At 41.5% G+C, this 15,980-nt stretch overlaps 3 protein-coding genes across 3 annotated transcripts in view; 1 reads left to right on the top strand and 2 right to left on the bottom strand.

The window, feature by feature from the left end:
• The window catches only part of pkn1a (protein kinase N1a), a 32,658-nt gene extending 28,615 nt beyond the window's left edge, over positions 1–4,043 (bottom strand). Inside the window, exon 1 of the mRNA XM_079461467.1 lies at positions 3,369–4,043. Coding sequence (XP_079317593.1) covers positions 3,369–3,389 — 21 coding nt within the window. The 5' untranslated portion in view covers positions 3,390–4,043. The remainder of the gene's footprint in view (positions 1–3,368) is intronic.
• A 486-nt stretch (positions 4,044–4,529) lies between these two features.
• On the top strand, positions 4,530–7,155 carry cUnh19orf67 (chromosome Un C19orf67 homolog). Its single transcript, XM_079461463.1, has 8 exons — positions 4,530–4,690; positions 4,788–4,974; positions 5,046–5,217; positions 5,444–5,585; positions 5,745–5,845; positions 5,947–6,123; positions 6,205–6,351; positions 6,490–7,155. The coding sequence occupies exons 2-8, from the start codon at positions 4,803–4,805 to the stop codon at positions 6,632–6,634; spliced, it is 1,056 nt and encodes a 351-aa protein (XP_079317589.1). The 5' UTR covers positions 4,530–4,690; positions 4,788–4,802; the 3' UTR covers positions 6,635–7,155.
• prr36a (proline rich 36a) overlaps positions 6,774–15,980 on the bottom strand; it is a 26,733-nt gene continuing 17,526 nt past the window's right edge. Inside the window, exons 4-6 of the mRNA XM_079461462.1 lie at positions 15,251–15,402; positions 12,415–15,147; positions 6,774–10,221 (exon numbers count right to left, since the gene is read on the bottom strand). Coding sequence (XP_079317588.1) covers positions 9,212–10,221; positions 12,415–15,147; positions 15,251–15,402 — 3,895 coding nt within the window. The 3' untranslated portion in view covers positions 6,774–9,211. The remainder of the gene's footprint in view (positions 10,222–12,414; positions 15,148–15,250; positions 15,403–15,980) is intronic.

The following is a 15,980-nucleotide window of genomic DNA, read 5'->3' as shown; positions in this document are numbered from 1 at the left end:
GTAGACCGAGCGGTGTATGAGGTCTGGACCGTTCAGCCCAGTCACGCACTCAGCTGTCGGTTGCCTGTCGCTCCCTTTTGTTGCAGTGTGAAGTTAACTGATACACATACACACTTCAGATAAATTCGGTTTACCAGAGTGATAACTGCATTCTACTATCGAAATTTCCCCCCGAAAAATGCAGATACTGACAAGAGTATTTACCAATATGCAGTGTGTACGGAAGCGAAACTCAATGTGTTCATGACGTATCTTATCGACCATCAGAGATGTGTTTTTGGCTGTATGTTAGGTGCTAGAAAAAAGCAGTAAAAGAAGTCTTTGCTTTCGCAGATTTGACACGGGGCTAACGTAAGCCGCTCTCACGAGCCATTGCTAAAGTGACTGTGTTGCCAGATATTCATAGAAAGGAACGGCAAACAAAGAAAAGCTCAAATAAACCTTAAGAATGCAAATAATTTCTATTTTATTAGACCTGACCATTTTTAACACCTAAAGTGTCAGGTTTTTTAATCTAAGACCAAACAACAAACATAAATGTAAACACTTAATGAACATGGCAAACCACAGCTAAAGAGCGCCCTCCAACAAAAAACAACACGTTTGTCTGATACTTTAGTTTAATTGATGGACAAAGCAAATCCTTTTTAGTTAATTTAGTTAATAAACACTGTTCTTTGAAATTGTTAAATAAATAATTCTACATGATAAACAGAAGGCTTCATATAGATTCTGTGATCCGTAATCGGTGATCACATTTTTGCCCTCTTTGGATATTAATCCTAGCTGGTGGAAAGCAAATGAAAGGCGCTTCCCGACGCATTATCAGTGCATTCCCGGGACATCCATGCCATCTGAAAGGGTGTTTTTTGTCCGCGGGTCTAATTGTCAACAGGCTTCAGACTGTCACTTACACTGTTCTCTTTATTAAATAAAAACCAGCCAAGCTATGGATTGAGGTAGGCCTGCTATTATTATCTGATGGAAATTTTTTCTGACGGAAATAAACTTTGCGGGTTCTTCTGTGTTTTTTCGATTTGTCATGATTTCTTAATTATTTTGTCATAATTTGTTATTTCTTTATTTTACGATTTGGATATGTCCAAAACGCTGTAGGTTCGTAAAAAATGGATAATATGGGAATGAAGGTGCTGTTGTTGATCTATTCGTTATGCTGCTGTTTGCATGTTAACATAAATCCGTGACATTTTTTGGGGTATTTAAACGTGTCACAGAGACTCTTCAACTGTGGCTGTGGCTCATTTCAAATTCTGCGTCTTCCGGATGTCGCATGCGAAGGCGTATGTGGCGGACAAACGCAACCTCCAGAGGACGCCTTTGAAATGAGAAGCAGCATGTATTTTCATTTCATTCCAATTTAATATTAAAATCGTATAAGTTAACGGTTCATGTACGGATAATGAGTGTCGGTTCTCAATTAGGGAAATTAACCGAAATTAATATCCCTATCGCAGACATATATTATGTAAACACAAACTTTTATTCCGGATGCGATTAATCATTGAACGCTCCTAGACTGAACTGTTCTTTCTCTATTATAAAGGCTAGCGTCAATTAAACACAATGACCAAAACATCCCGGCGGTTTAAAAACCCTTTAAATAAATGAAGCAGAATGCATGGCAATTGTCTAACCAACGTACGTACAAGGTCATTAGTTTGATGTTGGTATTTATCGATGAAAGCAATACACAATTCTGTTCAAAGCTGGTGAAGTCACTGCAGGAAACGGGGCATTTTCTTACAACCCTATTTAGCGGGTTGCGAGCATGGCTTATGCATAGCAGTAACTTACTCAACAAAACACACCAATGCACAACACGACAGGTTATTTGAGTTCATACGAACGAGGCTTTGCAGAAGCTCTAGCATATCACACAAAGTTCTGTCACTTCCATCTGTGAACCAATAAGCTGATGAGCAAATAAACTGTTTGATTATGTCGTGAACGAGACTGAGATGCGTTCGTGTACAGATTCACCAGGTGTGTGAGAGGATCAAGCAATTCTGCGTGTCATTATTTAAAAGCATTCAACAACCCAAAAATGCTCATTATGTGACTCAGTTGTTGTCATTGTCTTGCTGAAAATATTCCGGTTTAGTCATCATGTGTGCGTTTGTGTGAGCCTTTGACCAAAGACATTGTTAATGCTGATGGTGTAGGAGAGACACTTTACGTAACAGTGAGAATCCCTACCACACTACTGGCTTCATCTATCTTTGACAACACATGTCTCTTAAGGTATTCTTTTACTAATCTCTTTTGACCAGGCCTGTCGTTGGATGTGAGACAACCGAGAAGGGTCCCGGCCCTGTGAAAATGGGGGGAGCCCACTAAATATATCTTTCCGCCAGGTGTACGGGGGCTGGCGGCCATCCTTATAATTTTGTCCCAGGCCTCATACGGTTAAATGACCCTGCTTCTGACAACAACCTTTCAACATGCAAACAGAAGAGTTGCCACTGTTACGTCCAAATGCAAAACTAAAACTATAAAGTTTAAGTGTGGCTCTCCATTTCAGAGAGTCGACCCCTCACTTCTAACAATACAGGGGAACAACGTCATTGGGATCACTTTCAAAGTGTTTTTCCCAGTTGTTCAATGATAAAAGATCCCATTTAAAAGGCGTTACGTGTGAAGCTGCATTGTGCAACCTAAGAATAAGCTTAAATAAACAGAACATTATTGTCTGTTGGTGTGAACGCTAAAGTTTTCAATATTTTTTCTTATCGTGCTTAGTGTGTACAGGGCATTAAAAGTTGAAATTGAGCAAAATAAAAAAAAAATGTTGTTTCAAATGTGGAATTTAATGAATACTCAAATATAATTATATATTGACTATGGTCGCAGTATATTTTGAAACGTGGCTATTGGCTTGTAATGTAAATACTTTTGTAATGTAAATACTAAATAGTTCTATCTTTTTATGCTTATGAATCAGAATTTGTGGTTACACAAGTCTGGCTTACGTTTCATTGACAATACACAGAAAGGTATATCAAATGCTAGATAAATGAGAAAGCTCTGACAAACCACCACGAGGAGTGTGGGAGAAAACATAAATATTTGTGTTAAACACAGACCGGGTCTAAAACAGATGAGCAGGGCTTTTCCAAAGAAATGCCAGAAATGTCACGTACAGCCCAAATATTTTGCCTGTGTTTAGTTACCAAAACGCCCTAATGGAAGAGAAACGACCATTCACACCATAAGAGGGGACACCATCACTTCAGATGGGTTTGAAGGCAGCTTATCTTAAAACCAACTCTTTCATTCGTCTTATTTCATTCAACAGGATTACTTTAAAGCAATAAAACACTGGTTAAAGAACAAAGTGGTCAACCTACTTGGATGGAGTCATTTGCCATGGTTGTATCTGAAGGTCGTTTTTTCCTCTCGGTTTATTGCCAATGATCGCCAACAAAGAGGTCCCACTCTTCTGTCAGCTCGCAAAGCGACGCGGTATAATCCGTCTCAGAAGTCGATTAAAACTCACCGCTTGAAATAAATGCTTTTGCATTACTGTCAGACCTGATACGGGTCCGTTTTATCGGGTCGATGGCTCGTCCAGACTTTCCTCCGATTCACGCGAAAGGCCAAAATAAAAAAAAAGTACAATAAAAACACGCGAATTAAAAGCTTACGCCCGTCCTCTGACAGCACGTCGGTTCTGAAATCGCACCGTAAAGTCGCACGTATCGGTCCACGGCGTTCTGAAGTACTTAGTAACGTCTGAACGTGTTACACGCCCCGCACTCGCGGCTTGCTTGCACCGGGCAGGGCAAACGGACAAAAAAAGTGTCGTTGCTGTCATTGCATCACCCGAAAAACACCAACGCAAATATTCATCGCAACCGTCGTCAAATCAGGCCCGACGTGTATACACTTACAGCGGGTTAAACATAAAAACGCTCCTCTCCGCGTACAGGATAGTCTCCCCCGTGCGTGTGACGAGGGTCGTCGGTTTAGTATTCCCGGGCACGCGCACTGTGCGCTCCGCCGGTGCTCCTGTTGCGTGCTCCGCGGGTCACGTGACCTCGCATTGTGTCCACAGGCATTAATTTGGTTTCGTCGCGCTCTCGTTGGCGGAGGTGCATTTCAAACTGTTGATTCATGCCGCACGTGCAGCGGTTAGTCAAGCTTTGCATACAAACAAAAGGTCTTTGTTATGAATATTTAAAGGAAAAGTTCACCATTAGTACATAGCGGGATATAGCGTGTATAAGTAGAGCCCTGGGTGCTTTAATGATAACGCAATCCTGCCTTAATTATCATTTTTGTGTGAGCACGCCCCCTATGGGATAAACCGCAGTACCACTATAGTACCAATCCCTTTGGTTTCACTGAAGGACATTGTACTGTTCGTTTAAACCTTAAAAATGCCTCATTATTTACGCATGCCAACGCCATACAACGTTCTTGACGTATACCTTAAGAAAGATACAATTAGACGTTTATTACATTAATAAGATCCAAGAAACGACTGGACGGGTTGCGGAATGGGAAAGGATGTACAAATATGGTCGTACGTAACCCGCGACGTCAATCAAACGTGCGTCACTCTGGCTCCATTACTTTTATTGTTTGCATTTATTAGATTGGGCCCAGAAGGACAACGGTTTTACAGAAATGGCAACAATTTGTTAAAACAACTCTTCTGAAACTGAGGGTGTGTGCACTTACATGTGTTTAGTATTATGTAACGTTATGATTTCGTCGTTGAGTATGCTCATAATATAATAGAATGTGTTGACGTGTTTATATAGGTGGATTATTATCGCATGGGGAAGGATCACGTTCTTCAATTATTGTTAAATGTATTTTACTTGACATATTCGTCACGGAGTTTGCGTGGTTGTAGGCCTGCTGACTTGATGGCTAACTTTGGGAACGAGTCGTCTCCGCCATGCAAGGACACGGAGATGACAGGAGAGGTTACGCAACCTTTTGAAGGTAATAAAGAGAAAAAAGAAGATAAAGATGAGGGGGAAATCAACTATCGTTGATGGTTATGTTGTTGGCAGACGACATTGCAGTGGCGCCCTCTTTCGGTGATGGCGGGAGTTTACTTGAGAGAGCGGACGCTTCATCGTGTCAGGAAAGGACAGTGATGGATGACAAAATCTCTCCCATCGAAGGACAACTTCAGTATCTGTTAAATAAGGCAGATGACATTCAAGTAGAGCTGGTGTGGAGGTGTGATAACAGGATTTTCTTATTTGTCCCGTGTTTTTTTCAAGTATACCAAATGACAAGTATCTTGTCACAATTGCATTTCCTTCATGCATTTGATAGACACGACTAAGTGCATTCAATCCCGTATTTTTTGAATTAGTGTTTGTTTACAAATTGCTTTAAAGTCAAAGGTCTTTTGGCATTTGACAAAAACTATGTCCGCTTTTGTATATTGTGGTTGTTGTAGTTCAGGCTTCCAGAATGACCGGTTGGCTGGTATTATTCCGATGTTCTTGCAAACGTGTGAGCCGTACTTCACTTACCTGGAGACCACAGCCAGAAACAACCACCCCCTACACCCGCCCCTCCCCATTTACATATGCACACAGGTGACAGGCTTTTATTCTGCACATCACATAGCACTGTAGGTAAACATGAAACTAAAGAAGCCGCATGTAACCGTACACACAGAGAAGCATGGCTTCAAATGAACTGAACATGAGAAGCTAGGAACTCTGTAGGAAGCCAAATGTTTACTTTGTTTACAGCTTTTGCAGTTCTCGCAGGAGCTGTGCTCTCGTCTGGAGCAGCTGGTGGTGATGTACGCCTCCTTTAACATCATCTCCATAGAGGAAAATGATCCAGCAAGGTACTATAAACTATAGATGATGGTGTGGATGCAGTATCCTTTTTGTCATTGTGAAACCAACTTTGTGGAACCATTTGTTATATATTTTGCTTTTTTTACAGTATCTCGCACTTTTTTATTGGCCAGTGTCTAATAGACAACATGAAGCTGTCAATCTTCAGGTACTGTTGTCCCACCCCCTTTCTCGCCTCAGCCAATACCAGGCTGTACAAGCGTATGCGCTGGAACATTGAGCGAGAGGATGAAGGGGAAGATGAGAGCAAAATCAATGCAGATTTGTGAGTGCAGTTTAGGATTAATGTTTCATAGACAGTGTAAAAGGAAAGCTAACAATTTCATATTCACCCATACCTCCACAGTTATTTTCTGTGTTGTGAGGATGTATTTGAGGACGCAGACGGAGACGACACATCAACAGGGAGCGAAAGCCGAATGACAAGACTCTGGTCTATTGGTCAGTGGATCCAGACTCACCCTGACCCAGACACTGATGACATCACCGACTGGTAATGAAATGTCTGCAGTCACACAGAAAAAGTTGTTTTGTCCAAATATCCTATAATCTATTATGTTTTTAGCATGTGTTATTTAACGTGTACCGCATTTATACTAGCTGCTAAATTGTTTCTGTTTATGTGTTAAAGGGTTTTGTGTTCAGTCCCTTGTGCTCAGTACAAACAGCTGTTGTGTCTGGGAAATGAAGAGCCGTCATCTTGCACTGCCACAGACTGCCTGTTGGGGGCGCTGCTGTCTGAGGAAACACATGGTACACTTGTCTCGGAGACATGAGGTTGGGACACCTAATTGGGTTAGAAATTGTTTTAGAAATTTCACGTTTTAGAATGTTCTTTTTTTAAAATTTAGTTTCTAACGTCCCCATGTTTGTTTGAAAATGAAAGACAAATCTCAGGAAACACTGTAAATGTTCAAACCCACTTTATTGTTCATCATTAAAACGTTAAAATACATGGGCCGTCCAAGTAATCCATTACAAAGCCTGGAAAAAATCTGCCTGCATCTCATAATCGTTCATTACAAAATAAATTACAAAAATATACATAAACCAAAAATATACAACATAGAAGTAGTTCTGTGTGTCTTTGCACATTTGTAAAGCAAAACACAAAAAACAAAGAGACTGGTGAAAGAGCAGAGCATTCTTGTATTCCTTTAAGCGTTTGTGTGTTTCTGAAAGTCAGACCAGCGCCATTTGTTTTTGTTGATACAGCAGCGTTCCCTGTGTATTTTTGTACTTTCAAGTTGAAATGTCAAGTTATGCAGTAGTCTAGTCAATACAGTAAAATAGTGCCTGAAACTCCTGTTTTCCCTGATGTGAGTGGTTCCTTTGACATGTTTACTAATAAGCTAAATTTAAAGCAATTAAAGTCGAATTACTAAATGAATCACTAATTCACAGCACAAAATGGGCAGTGCACACTTTATCATAATCTCTCATCATAATACAGTAAACACACTTCTACTTGACACAAAATATAAGTCGTACCATCATGTGATAAAACACGTTCTTAAATCTCGAAATGAATCAAGCATTCCAAAAGACAATGACAAATAACACAGTTCACTCAATGACATAGGTGCCACATAAAACTCACACGGATACCTGACACTGATTTTCTTGCACAATGTCAGACTAGTCCAGTTGCAATTCATGTATAGCTTCAAATATTACGCACATACGATCATGAATTGGTTTAGTTTTCTATAGTGCCATAATTTCAAATCATTTTCACCTGACATAGACATTAGTCACAGATCAGTAACACCGAAACACATTACACAAAAAGAGAGGCTTTATTTTATCCCAAGTGTCACAGTGTATGAGAATACTTCACCTATTCAGCACTCTGAAAGCACGAGACTCAGGCACAGCAAATCTGAAAATTGCATTAACTGTTCTGAATCTTGTTCCTTCCTGACATACAAAAAAATCTAGAAATTTAAGGTTGCCAGATCGGCCATATTGCAGCGGATAGACATCCATACGAGGACTTCATATTAAGGAACCCATGCTATGCTTGGTCCGCCCTAAAATTATTTTCATGTAATGCATATAAAATCGCTGTATAGTGTTCATTTAAACATACTCCAATGTTCTGGCTCCTACAAAAACTAACAGCAATAAAAGAACAGTCCCTTTATACATTCATAGTTCAGACAGGCACAGCGTTCAGAGGATTCACAGTACAGAATGGTGTGATGTATCTGCAGTTTTCTTGCACCACCTCATAATACATCTAAATCCCTGTAGCACATTATTGTTTAACTCAAAGCTATTTATACAGCAGTTCATATGCCTTGCGAAACACAACCATAGACCAGCTTTATAGGTTAGTTTCACCTAAAGTATCATGATTCTTCGTTAATAAAATGAGATCAATATCTGTCCTTAAACGCAATATTTTAGACGTTTTGGGCAACTGTGCTTGTTTTGGAAATACTGTTCTGTACAAGTTTACTGAACCCCTGAACATTTAAATTCAGAAGTACTATACATATCACCCGTCAATCCAAATGTACTTTAAAAAACCCTTCAATCAGTAGTTCATCATACAAATGATGTAAATTACGTTTTACACAGCAGATTACAAATTGTCCAGTGTTGTATAATAACAGCATAGCCTATTCAACTAAAACTACATGACCATTCTGGCATTGTGTCGTTCACAGTGCAGGAAAATTCCCATTTGACTCGAATTGGAAACGTGTACTATTAAATCGTTACCGATCATGATGCTTAAATAAGTTGTAGAAACCTATACAAGAGATAATCTGTTTTACTTCAGTCATTGAGCTCTCTACCCACAATGTAGGCAAGGCACCAACCCAATGCCTAAGAGACCCAATGCAAGTGTGCAGTTCGAGCCAGTAAGAGATCCCCATTAAGCCTTCAAGAATGGCTTTTTGGCACGGGGCAGGTCAGATATAGATGATGAGTTTGGCAGGGAGCCTGTATCAGTGCATTATACTGCAGTGTCCTGTTGCTTTTAGATGGGTAGGGGGTGTGGAAATGAAAGCTCACCGAACTAAGTGCCAGGATGAGGATAAATCAAAGAAGGGGTGGTTGCAAGAAAAGTATTGTGCAGAGCGAGGTTCAAACACTAGCTTAAAAGCCTCAGAACAGAATTGGAAGAACCACTTAATTTCACCATAGCATCTTGGAAAGCCTCTATTCTGTAATACCCCAACTAGGAAGTCGGAACAGAATTGGAGAACCAGTTAATTCCATCACTTTGTCTTGGAAGGCTCTATTCTGTTATACCCCTAACATGCGTCCTGACTGGTGCCTCTTAAGTCCACGAGTTCATATTTGGCATGTATCCTTCATCTGGTACTTATCCAGCTTTCTCAGTGATGAGTCTCCAGCTCTACGACGGTCCACTCGCCCTGAGCAGAACTGCCTGGAGCCTCGGGTGAAAAGCTGCTCACAGAAGTCACGGTGGCTGAAGTGGGTGTAAGCGGAGGCAACAGGTTGGGCCACAGGCTGCTTTCCAAAGGACTGAGCGTTCCACCTGCGCCTCCCGGTAGTAGAAGAAGGGGCGAGCAACTGTCGCCTTTAAGCAATAAAGTCTGATTGATCAGATGATGAACAATATCTGCCTTTTTGCCCCAGTCAAACTCTAGAGGTAGGGGTCGCTCGGCAGATTCATATGGAGACTGTGGAGGACTTGGTAGGTTTGGTGCAACGTCTGTCTCCCTGTGGTCTTTCTGCAGAGACTTGAATGGAGGAGTTGCGCTATGTGAATAAAGATAGTCTTTGTCTTCAGAATATCTTTGCATTTCATCATCAGGACATGTGCTTTCATCCTCTGCTTTGTCCGTTTTCTTGACCTCTCCTTGTCCCTCCTCTTCAAAGTCACTTGTTTCTACAGTTTCATAGATGGTGCCGAGTCCTGATGAAGGAGAGAGGAGGACTGGTGTATTCACTTTGTGCTTTTTCTGCTGCTGCTGTTGTTCAAGTTCTTGTTGCCACTGCATGATTTGTTGTCGCTCTTTTAGTTCTTGCTCTTGTTGTCTGAGTTGCAACTCAAGTAAATTCCTTCTCTGTTTCTCTAACTCCTCCTTCTCCTCTTCTCGCTCAATGCTCACTTGTTTCTCTCTAGCATCCTCTCCTCTCTCTTGTTCTTGATTCCACTTCTCCTGCCGTTGCTGAATTTTGTGAAGGTGTTGTTGGTGCTGTTCTAGACATCGGAGCTGTGCATTTGACCCCACATTTGATATTCTGGGTGGGAGGTCAGTGGGAAGCCGCGGTGGTTGGGTGCCATGGGAAGAGCGGGGCCGTTGCCGGAGTTTGGATGACATCGTCATTTGGATGTGGAGCAAGTCGGGCGGTTGCGGCAGAAAGTGAGAGTTCCTTCCTGTGAATGAGGCAAAGGGTCCAAAGCATGTGTTAAAAAAAGAGGAATTGGGTAGAATAAAGCAATGTCAAAGACTGCAGTGGCATAGAAAAGCATTGTGGGAAACAACAGTATTGTGAGATTGCAGTATAAGCTGAAACTATCACAGTGAAGAAATTAAACTAGGACCAAGCATTAAAACTAATTCCACACCTTTGTGACAATAGATTTGTGCAATAAAAGCGGCCACACCCTGTATATGCAGTAACTACTAACTATTGTGAAAAGCAAACAAAAACCTGATGGAAGTGAACAGCGTCCCTGACATTTAGCTGAACGTGCATGCAAAAGTGAGCGCTCACCATGCATATTAAAATGTGAAAGAAAGCAAACAGATACCTCTTTTCCACATTGACAAAACATGACCCATGCAAATAAAACAATACATGCCTCACACAATAAGCCATCCCAATTGAACTGTTTGGTGATGTGAGGTGATCATGCAACTTAAACACAGCAATGTGCAAAGCTAGTCCAGTTTTGGGAGTGCAGAACAACTCAACGTGTCCAATTAGTCCAGGTGAATGTGTCAAGCCAGGTCCATTCAATTAGCATCAGAGTGTTTAAAGCAGGTTCACCCCAGTTAGTCCCCAAGTGGAAGGTGTACAAAGTCTGCTCCAGAAGCAACGGTATCAAAACACAAAGATGAAGAACAAAAAAGGACATAAAGCACCTTGATAGAGATTGAGATCCAGAAGGTTGATAGGGTCAGATCTTGTTTTCCTCCTCTGGATGGTGGAGAGTTGAGGAAGGTGAGGTGAGGGGGAAGACACATCCTGGTTTCTTTACATGCTTCACTTACAAAAGCTTTAAGTATTTGTTTATGAGTGTGTATGTGCAAGATCACATACACAAAATAGTTAACAATTGGTTAATTACCATTAACAATTATAATGAAACAAACTTTTATTAGCTATTTAAAGGGATAGGCCACCCAGAAATGAATTACTCACTGTATACATTTCTTTGTTCTTTTGAAATAAAAATAAAGATATGTCTGTGACATCATTAACTACCAAAAAAAAAGAAAATGGTGGTCAAAGGTGCCCAGATTAGTTTTCTCTCCTAAATTCTTTAAAAATCTCATTTTGTGTTTAACACAACAACAAAAATGGGAGTCAGTGATATCCCAGAAATGTCAGTTGCTTTCTGTTGAACAGAACAAAGACATTTATACAGGTTTGTAGAAACTTTAGGGTAATTGATGACAGAAATTTCTTTTTTTTGGGTGGAGTATCCCTTTAAAAGATAGAGTCTAACAAATGGCTGAATAAATGAATTACATTTTATATTGTTAAAGTATTAAATATTTTTCATTACTTATAATGTAATAACCATAAAGATTCCAAAGGCATATTTGTTTAAATTCAATATCAATTAATATTTAAAGTAATGGTAAATCTTTGCAATGAGGCTATTTCAGTGTGCTTAAAATGTGACTATAGCAGTTGAAAGTCGATTTAGAACATTATGCAATAATATAAACTTTAGCAAATACTCCGAAATTCAAACATCAAGAAACATACAGAGAAAAAGAATAGTCATGTTAAATATCTAACCTTTATTTAACACTACAACATTAAGTATTCCAGATAAACAAGACATAAAAAGTAAGGGGCTGGCAAACCCTAAAGTGCAGAATAAAGAAACAAAAGAAGATCGAAGATGATGACGATGGAGAAAAGGGACAGATTGGAATTTAGATTTAAACAATGACAGAATACAAAAAGCAATTATTATGCATTAGTAAAAAAGAATTGGATAAATACCCACAAAATAGGTTGAAAGTCCAATACATGATTTTTCCCCAAGCCTTCTTTTTTGTTGTTTTGAGAAGTTCATGAACATTTCATGTCAGTTCAAACCATCACCCTTAGTTAGTAAAACTAAAATGTAACCTTATATGTAAATGGTAGTAGCTATTGCACATACAGGAGTTCTAAGCCATATACCCATAAATGCACTAATTGTATCATAATGTAAAGTGTCACCGCTTATCTGAAGTGCTTTCTTCCATTTGTCTGGTTCACCCAATTTAATAAAAATACATCAGTATCAACAAAGCAAGCCCAAGCTCGACCAAACCTCTAAATAGAGGTAACATCAACAGGGGATACCGGAAGATGGATTTTTAAAGTGCACTCTATACATTACCTGCCAAGGGACTATCAGTATTTTCGCATATAGTGGAGTAGTAGGGATGCTGAGTTTCAAGATCTTGTTGTCCCGCGTGCTGTGGGGAAGAAGAATCACACAAGCCCCACTCTAAAGGTGCAGCTGGCTGTAGTAAATCGGGCTCCGCCTGCTCTCTGGACTCTCCACAAAGCATGTAGTGCTGTTCTGGGTGGGACTGGAACTCCACCTGTTGGCCTTTAAGACTTTCAATCTCTTCCCCATCTGCAGGAGTAGGTATATGGGTCAGCTCTTTTAGAAGAGATGGATCCTTGGCCTCATCAGGAAGCTGCTCTTCATTTTCTAGGGAGAAGATGCCAGGGCTCTTGCTGCAACTTTCAGCAGATGACTGGGCATTGGAGTTAGAGGTCATGTAGTCAAACCCATAGGAAGCAGCAGATGTGGCAGACTGAGGGGTGTCGCAACCACCACCGCCTTCAATCTCTCCACCGATTTCTTCACGCTCCTCTAAAGCAGACAAATTGTGTGTCACAGGTGTTGTTTCAGTTACAGGTAGCTCAGCTTGAGGATCGCTGATCTGCATTTCACCTTCTGTGTCACTAGCCTCATCCTCAGTAGCTGATGAAGGAGATGATGGTGCAGATGCTGGGCCATCCAGGATATCATCAGCTGGAAGAGTCTCTGGCTCTTCCTCATCGTTATCACGTTCAAGGTGAACACTTAGATCTTGCATGATATCAGGCAAGACAGGGTTAAGTGGTTCTGGTTGCTGATCTACTTTACAAATCTCATTACCTATGCAGCTGTTGTCCTCTTTTACAGGTTCGCTCAGGTCTATGATATTGTCAGATTCCAACCCAGGGCCAGCAGGGATACCAAACTGGGATTCGCAGGGTTGAGGGGGTGTCAGGACATGTTTGGGGCTGCTATCTCCCTGTAACGTGGCTGGCGGGGATTGAGTTGAGCAAGACGGGAGTTCTAGAAGGTTTGAGGGGTAAGAATGGCCCCTTTCAGAATTGCTAGCATCCAATGTTGCCTGAACAGGTGCTTGGGTTGGAGTTTCTGGATCTGTATGACAATGTTCAGAGGAAGGACTAAAGAGAAGAGTAGAGGCGGGTTGTGGAATCTGGGACCAAGGATCAGCAATACAACTGGGCTGATTCCACTGGGCTCCTGGAAGGCCGGACAGATCCACGATACGATTCAGGTTGTCCAACCGGTAGTCCTCTGTTAAATCATCTTCATCTGCATTCCCATAACTTTCAAGCCCACTCTCAGTTATGCCTTCACTTGCCATTTCTACATCCTCATCTTCGTCATCATCATGATGCTGTTTGTGCGAGTCCTCTGCTCTTTCCGACCCGACTTCCATATCACACACTCTGTCGTCATAATCTTCATCATCATCTTCATCCTCTTCATTAGTAAGAATGTCAGGGACCTTTTCAAAGTCAGGAGAACCAACAGACACACCTTCAGCTCCTTTAAGGCTAGCATCACCCAGATCATCCATGCTTTCAGTGCCCTCCAGGACACCTGGTGCACTGAGCTCCGATGCTCCTTGCTGGCTGCAGCTTACATCTTCAGAGTCAAGTTCGGAGAGCAAGGCCCCTGCTCGCCAAATGGACCCCGCAAGGCCGGCTGAACCAGGTCGAGACTCTTCAGTAGGCTGAGTGCCACTCATCTCTGACAAAGACACTTGCTGACTGCCCTCCCTCTCTTCTTCTTCCACATCTTCACAACACTCACTGTTAACTCCCTCAGCTTTTTCAGTCTCTTGTAAGCCAACAGAGGACACTGTTGTAGCAGCAGGGTTATCAAATGGTGAAGTAGTTACATTTTCTTGCTTAACTGCATCCTGTGAAACCGGTGCCAGAGCAGCAGTGAGCTTTTCATCAGCTTTTTCAGTGAGCTTTTCATCAGCTTTTTCTGAACCTTGTTCTTCAAATTCCTGAGTATCTTCAGAAGTTGTAGGACGAGGATCAGACGCTTCAACTGGACCAGTTTCTTCTAACCCATCTTGAGGCAGCGGCTCAGTGTCGTCATTAGAGTTAAGGACCGGTACCTCAATAGTTTCCTGAAAATCTAATGAAGAGCAGGCTTCAATGTCTACTAGCCCATCTTGAGGCAGCAGCTCTGTGTCCTCATTGGTGTTAAGGACCGGCACATCTATAGTTTCCTGAACATCTAAGAAAGAGGAGGCTTTAACGTCTACTGGCCCATCTTGAGGCAGCAGCTCGGTGTTGTCATTGGTGTTAAGGACCAGCACATCTTTAGTTTCCTGAACATCTAAGGAAGATGAGGCTGTAATGTCTAGTGAACTCTCTGGAGTTCGAGTAGCTTCTGGGCCCGCAAGAGGTTCTTCTGTGGTTATTGCTTCAGCTGTTGAAAACTGCACAGACTCTGCTGCGGGTTCTTTATCAGTAGACTTTCCTTTGACAACGAGAGGCAACACAGACTGTGTCGGTTTGCTTGGTGGAAATTTTCCAGTGACTGTCGTATTCCGACTAGGGGAGGCTGCAGCTGTCTTGCCTGATGTTAGCCGTGAAGGAGCGTTTCGTGGACTAGGTGGCACCTTACGGGTCGGCACGCTTTTTTTGTCATCTGGTTTTGGTTGAGTTGGTTTCATGCTAGGCAGTCGTTTTGCAGCTGCAGCTGGCTTTTGAGAGTTTGAAGGCTTGCTGGCAGCAGGACGGGATGGTATTGCGGCAATTGCTTTCTTTGCTGGTGCGGTAGTGCCCGTTTTGATAGCATCTGTTGACAAGAAACACACATAGAAAAAAATATCATGTATCCATTTTGGGAATTTATCATAATTAACATTAATGAAATTGTTTTGCTTAAAATGGTACTTCACCTTTACGGGAGGTTGATGCTGTGACCAATGGTTTAACAGGTTGTTGAGTGGCAGTTCGGTTTGTTTTACTTGCTGTCATTGTCGTCGTACTGGTGGTCACTCTACCTGTAGCTGAAGTGGTAGCAGGGCGTGGAGCAGAACTGCCAATAGTCCTATAAGCGAAGGTGTCGAGAGTCATGAGCAGTTCTTAAAAGTAATAATGCTCGCTGGCGGTTTGTCATTTTATTATCTGTGGAAAGCTTTAGGATACAGTGTTGCACCAATTCGGATTGATATACAGTATATCAAAGAAGTGAGTACGCCACTCACATTTTAGTAAATATTTTATTAATGAGACAACACTGAAGAAATGGCACTTTGCTACAATGCAAAGTAGTGAGTGTACAGCTCGTTTAACAGTGTATATTTGCTGTCCCCTCAAAATAACAACACACAGCCATCAATATCTAAACCGCTGGCAACAAAAGCGTGTACACCCCTAAGTGAACCCCTCCACCTTCCATTTGAAGGGAGGGGATGATGCTCTGCTTCAGTATATCACAGTACATGTTGGAGTACATGTTGGAATTCATGGTTTCCTCAGTGAACAGTAGCTCCTCAGTGCTCATGCAGCACCAGACCATAATGCTTGACTGTAGGCAAGACACACTTGTTTTGTACTCCTCACCTGGTTGCCGTGACACATGCTTGACACCATCTGAAACAAATAGATTTATCTTGGTCTCCTTAG

The sequence above is a fragment of the Barbatula barbatula genome, assembly GCF_947034865.1.
Source record: "Barbatula barbatula genome assembly, chromosome: 8".
Taxonomy (NCBI): domain Eukaryota; kingdom Metazoa; phylum Chordata; class Actinopteri; order Cypriniformes; family Nemacheilidae; genus Barbatula; species Barbatula barbatula.
This window is presented reverse-complemented; position numbering and strand designations above follow the sequence as displayed.

Bases quoted from the DNA above. Each gene is read 5' to 3' on its own strand.
- cUnh19orf67 (XM_079461463.1), top strand. From the start codon at position 4,803: ATGGGGAAGGATCACGTTCTTCAATTATTGTTAAATGTATTTTACTTG. The intron at 4,975-5,045 runs GTAATAAAGAGA...TGTTGTTGGCAG, and splicing joins GGTTACGCAACCTTTTGAAG to ACGACATTGCAGTGGCGCCC. The intron at 5,218-5,443 runs GTGTGATAACAG...TGGTTGTTGTAG, and splicing joins CAAGTAGAGCTGGTGTGGAG to TTCAGGCTTCCAGAATGACC.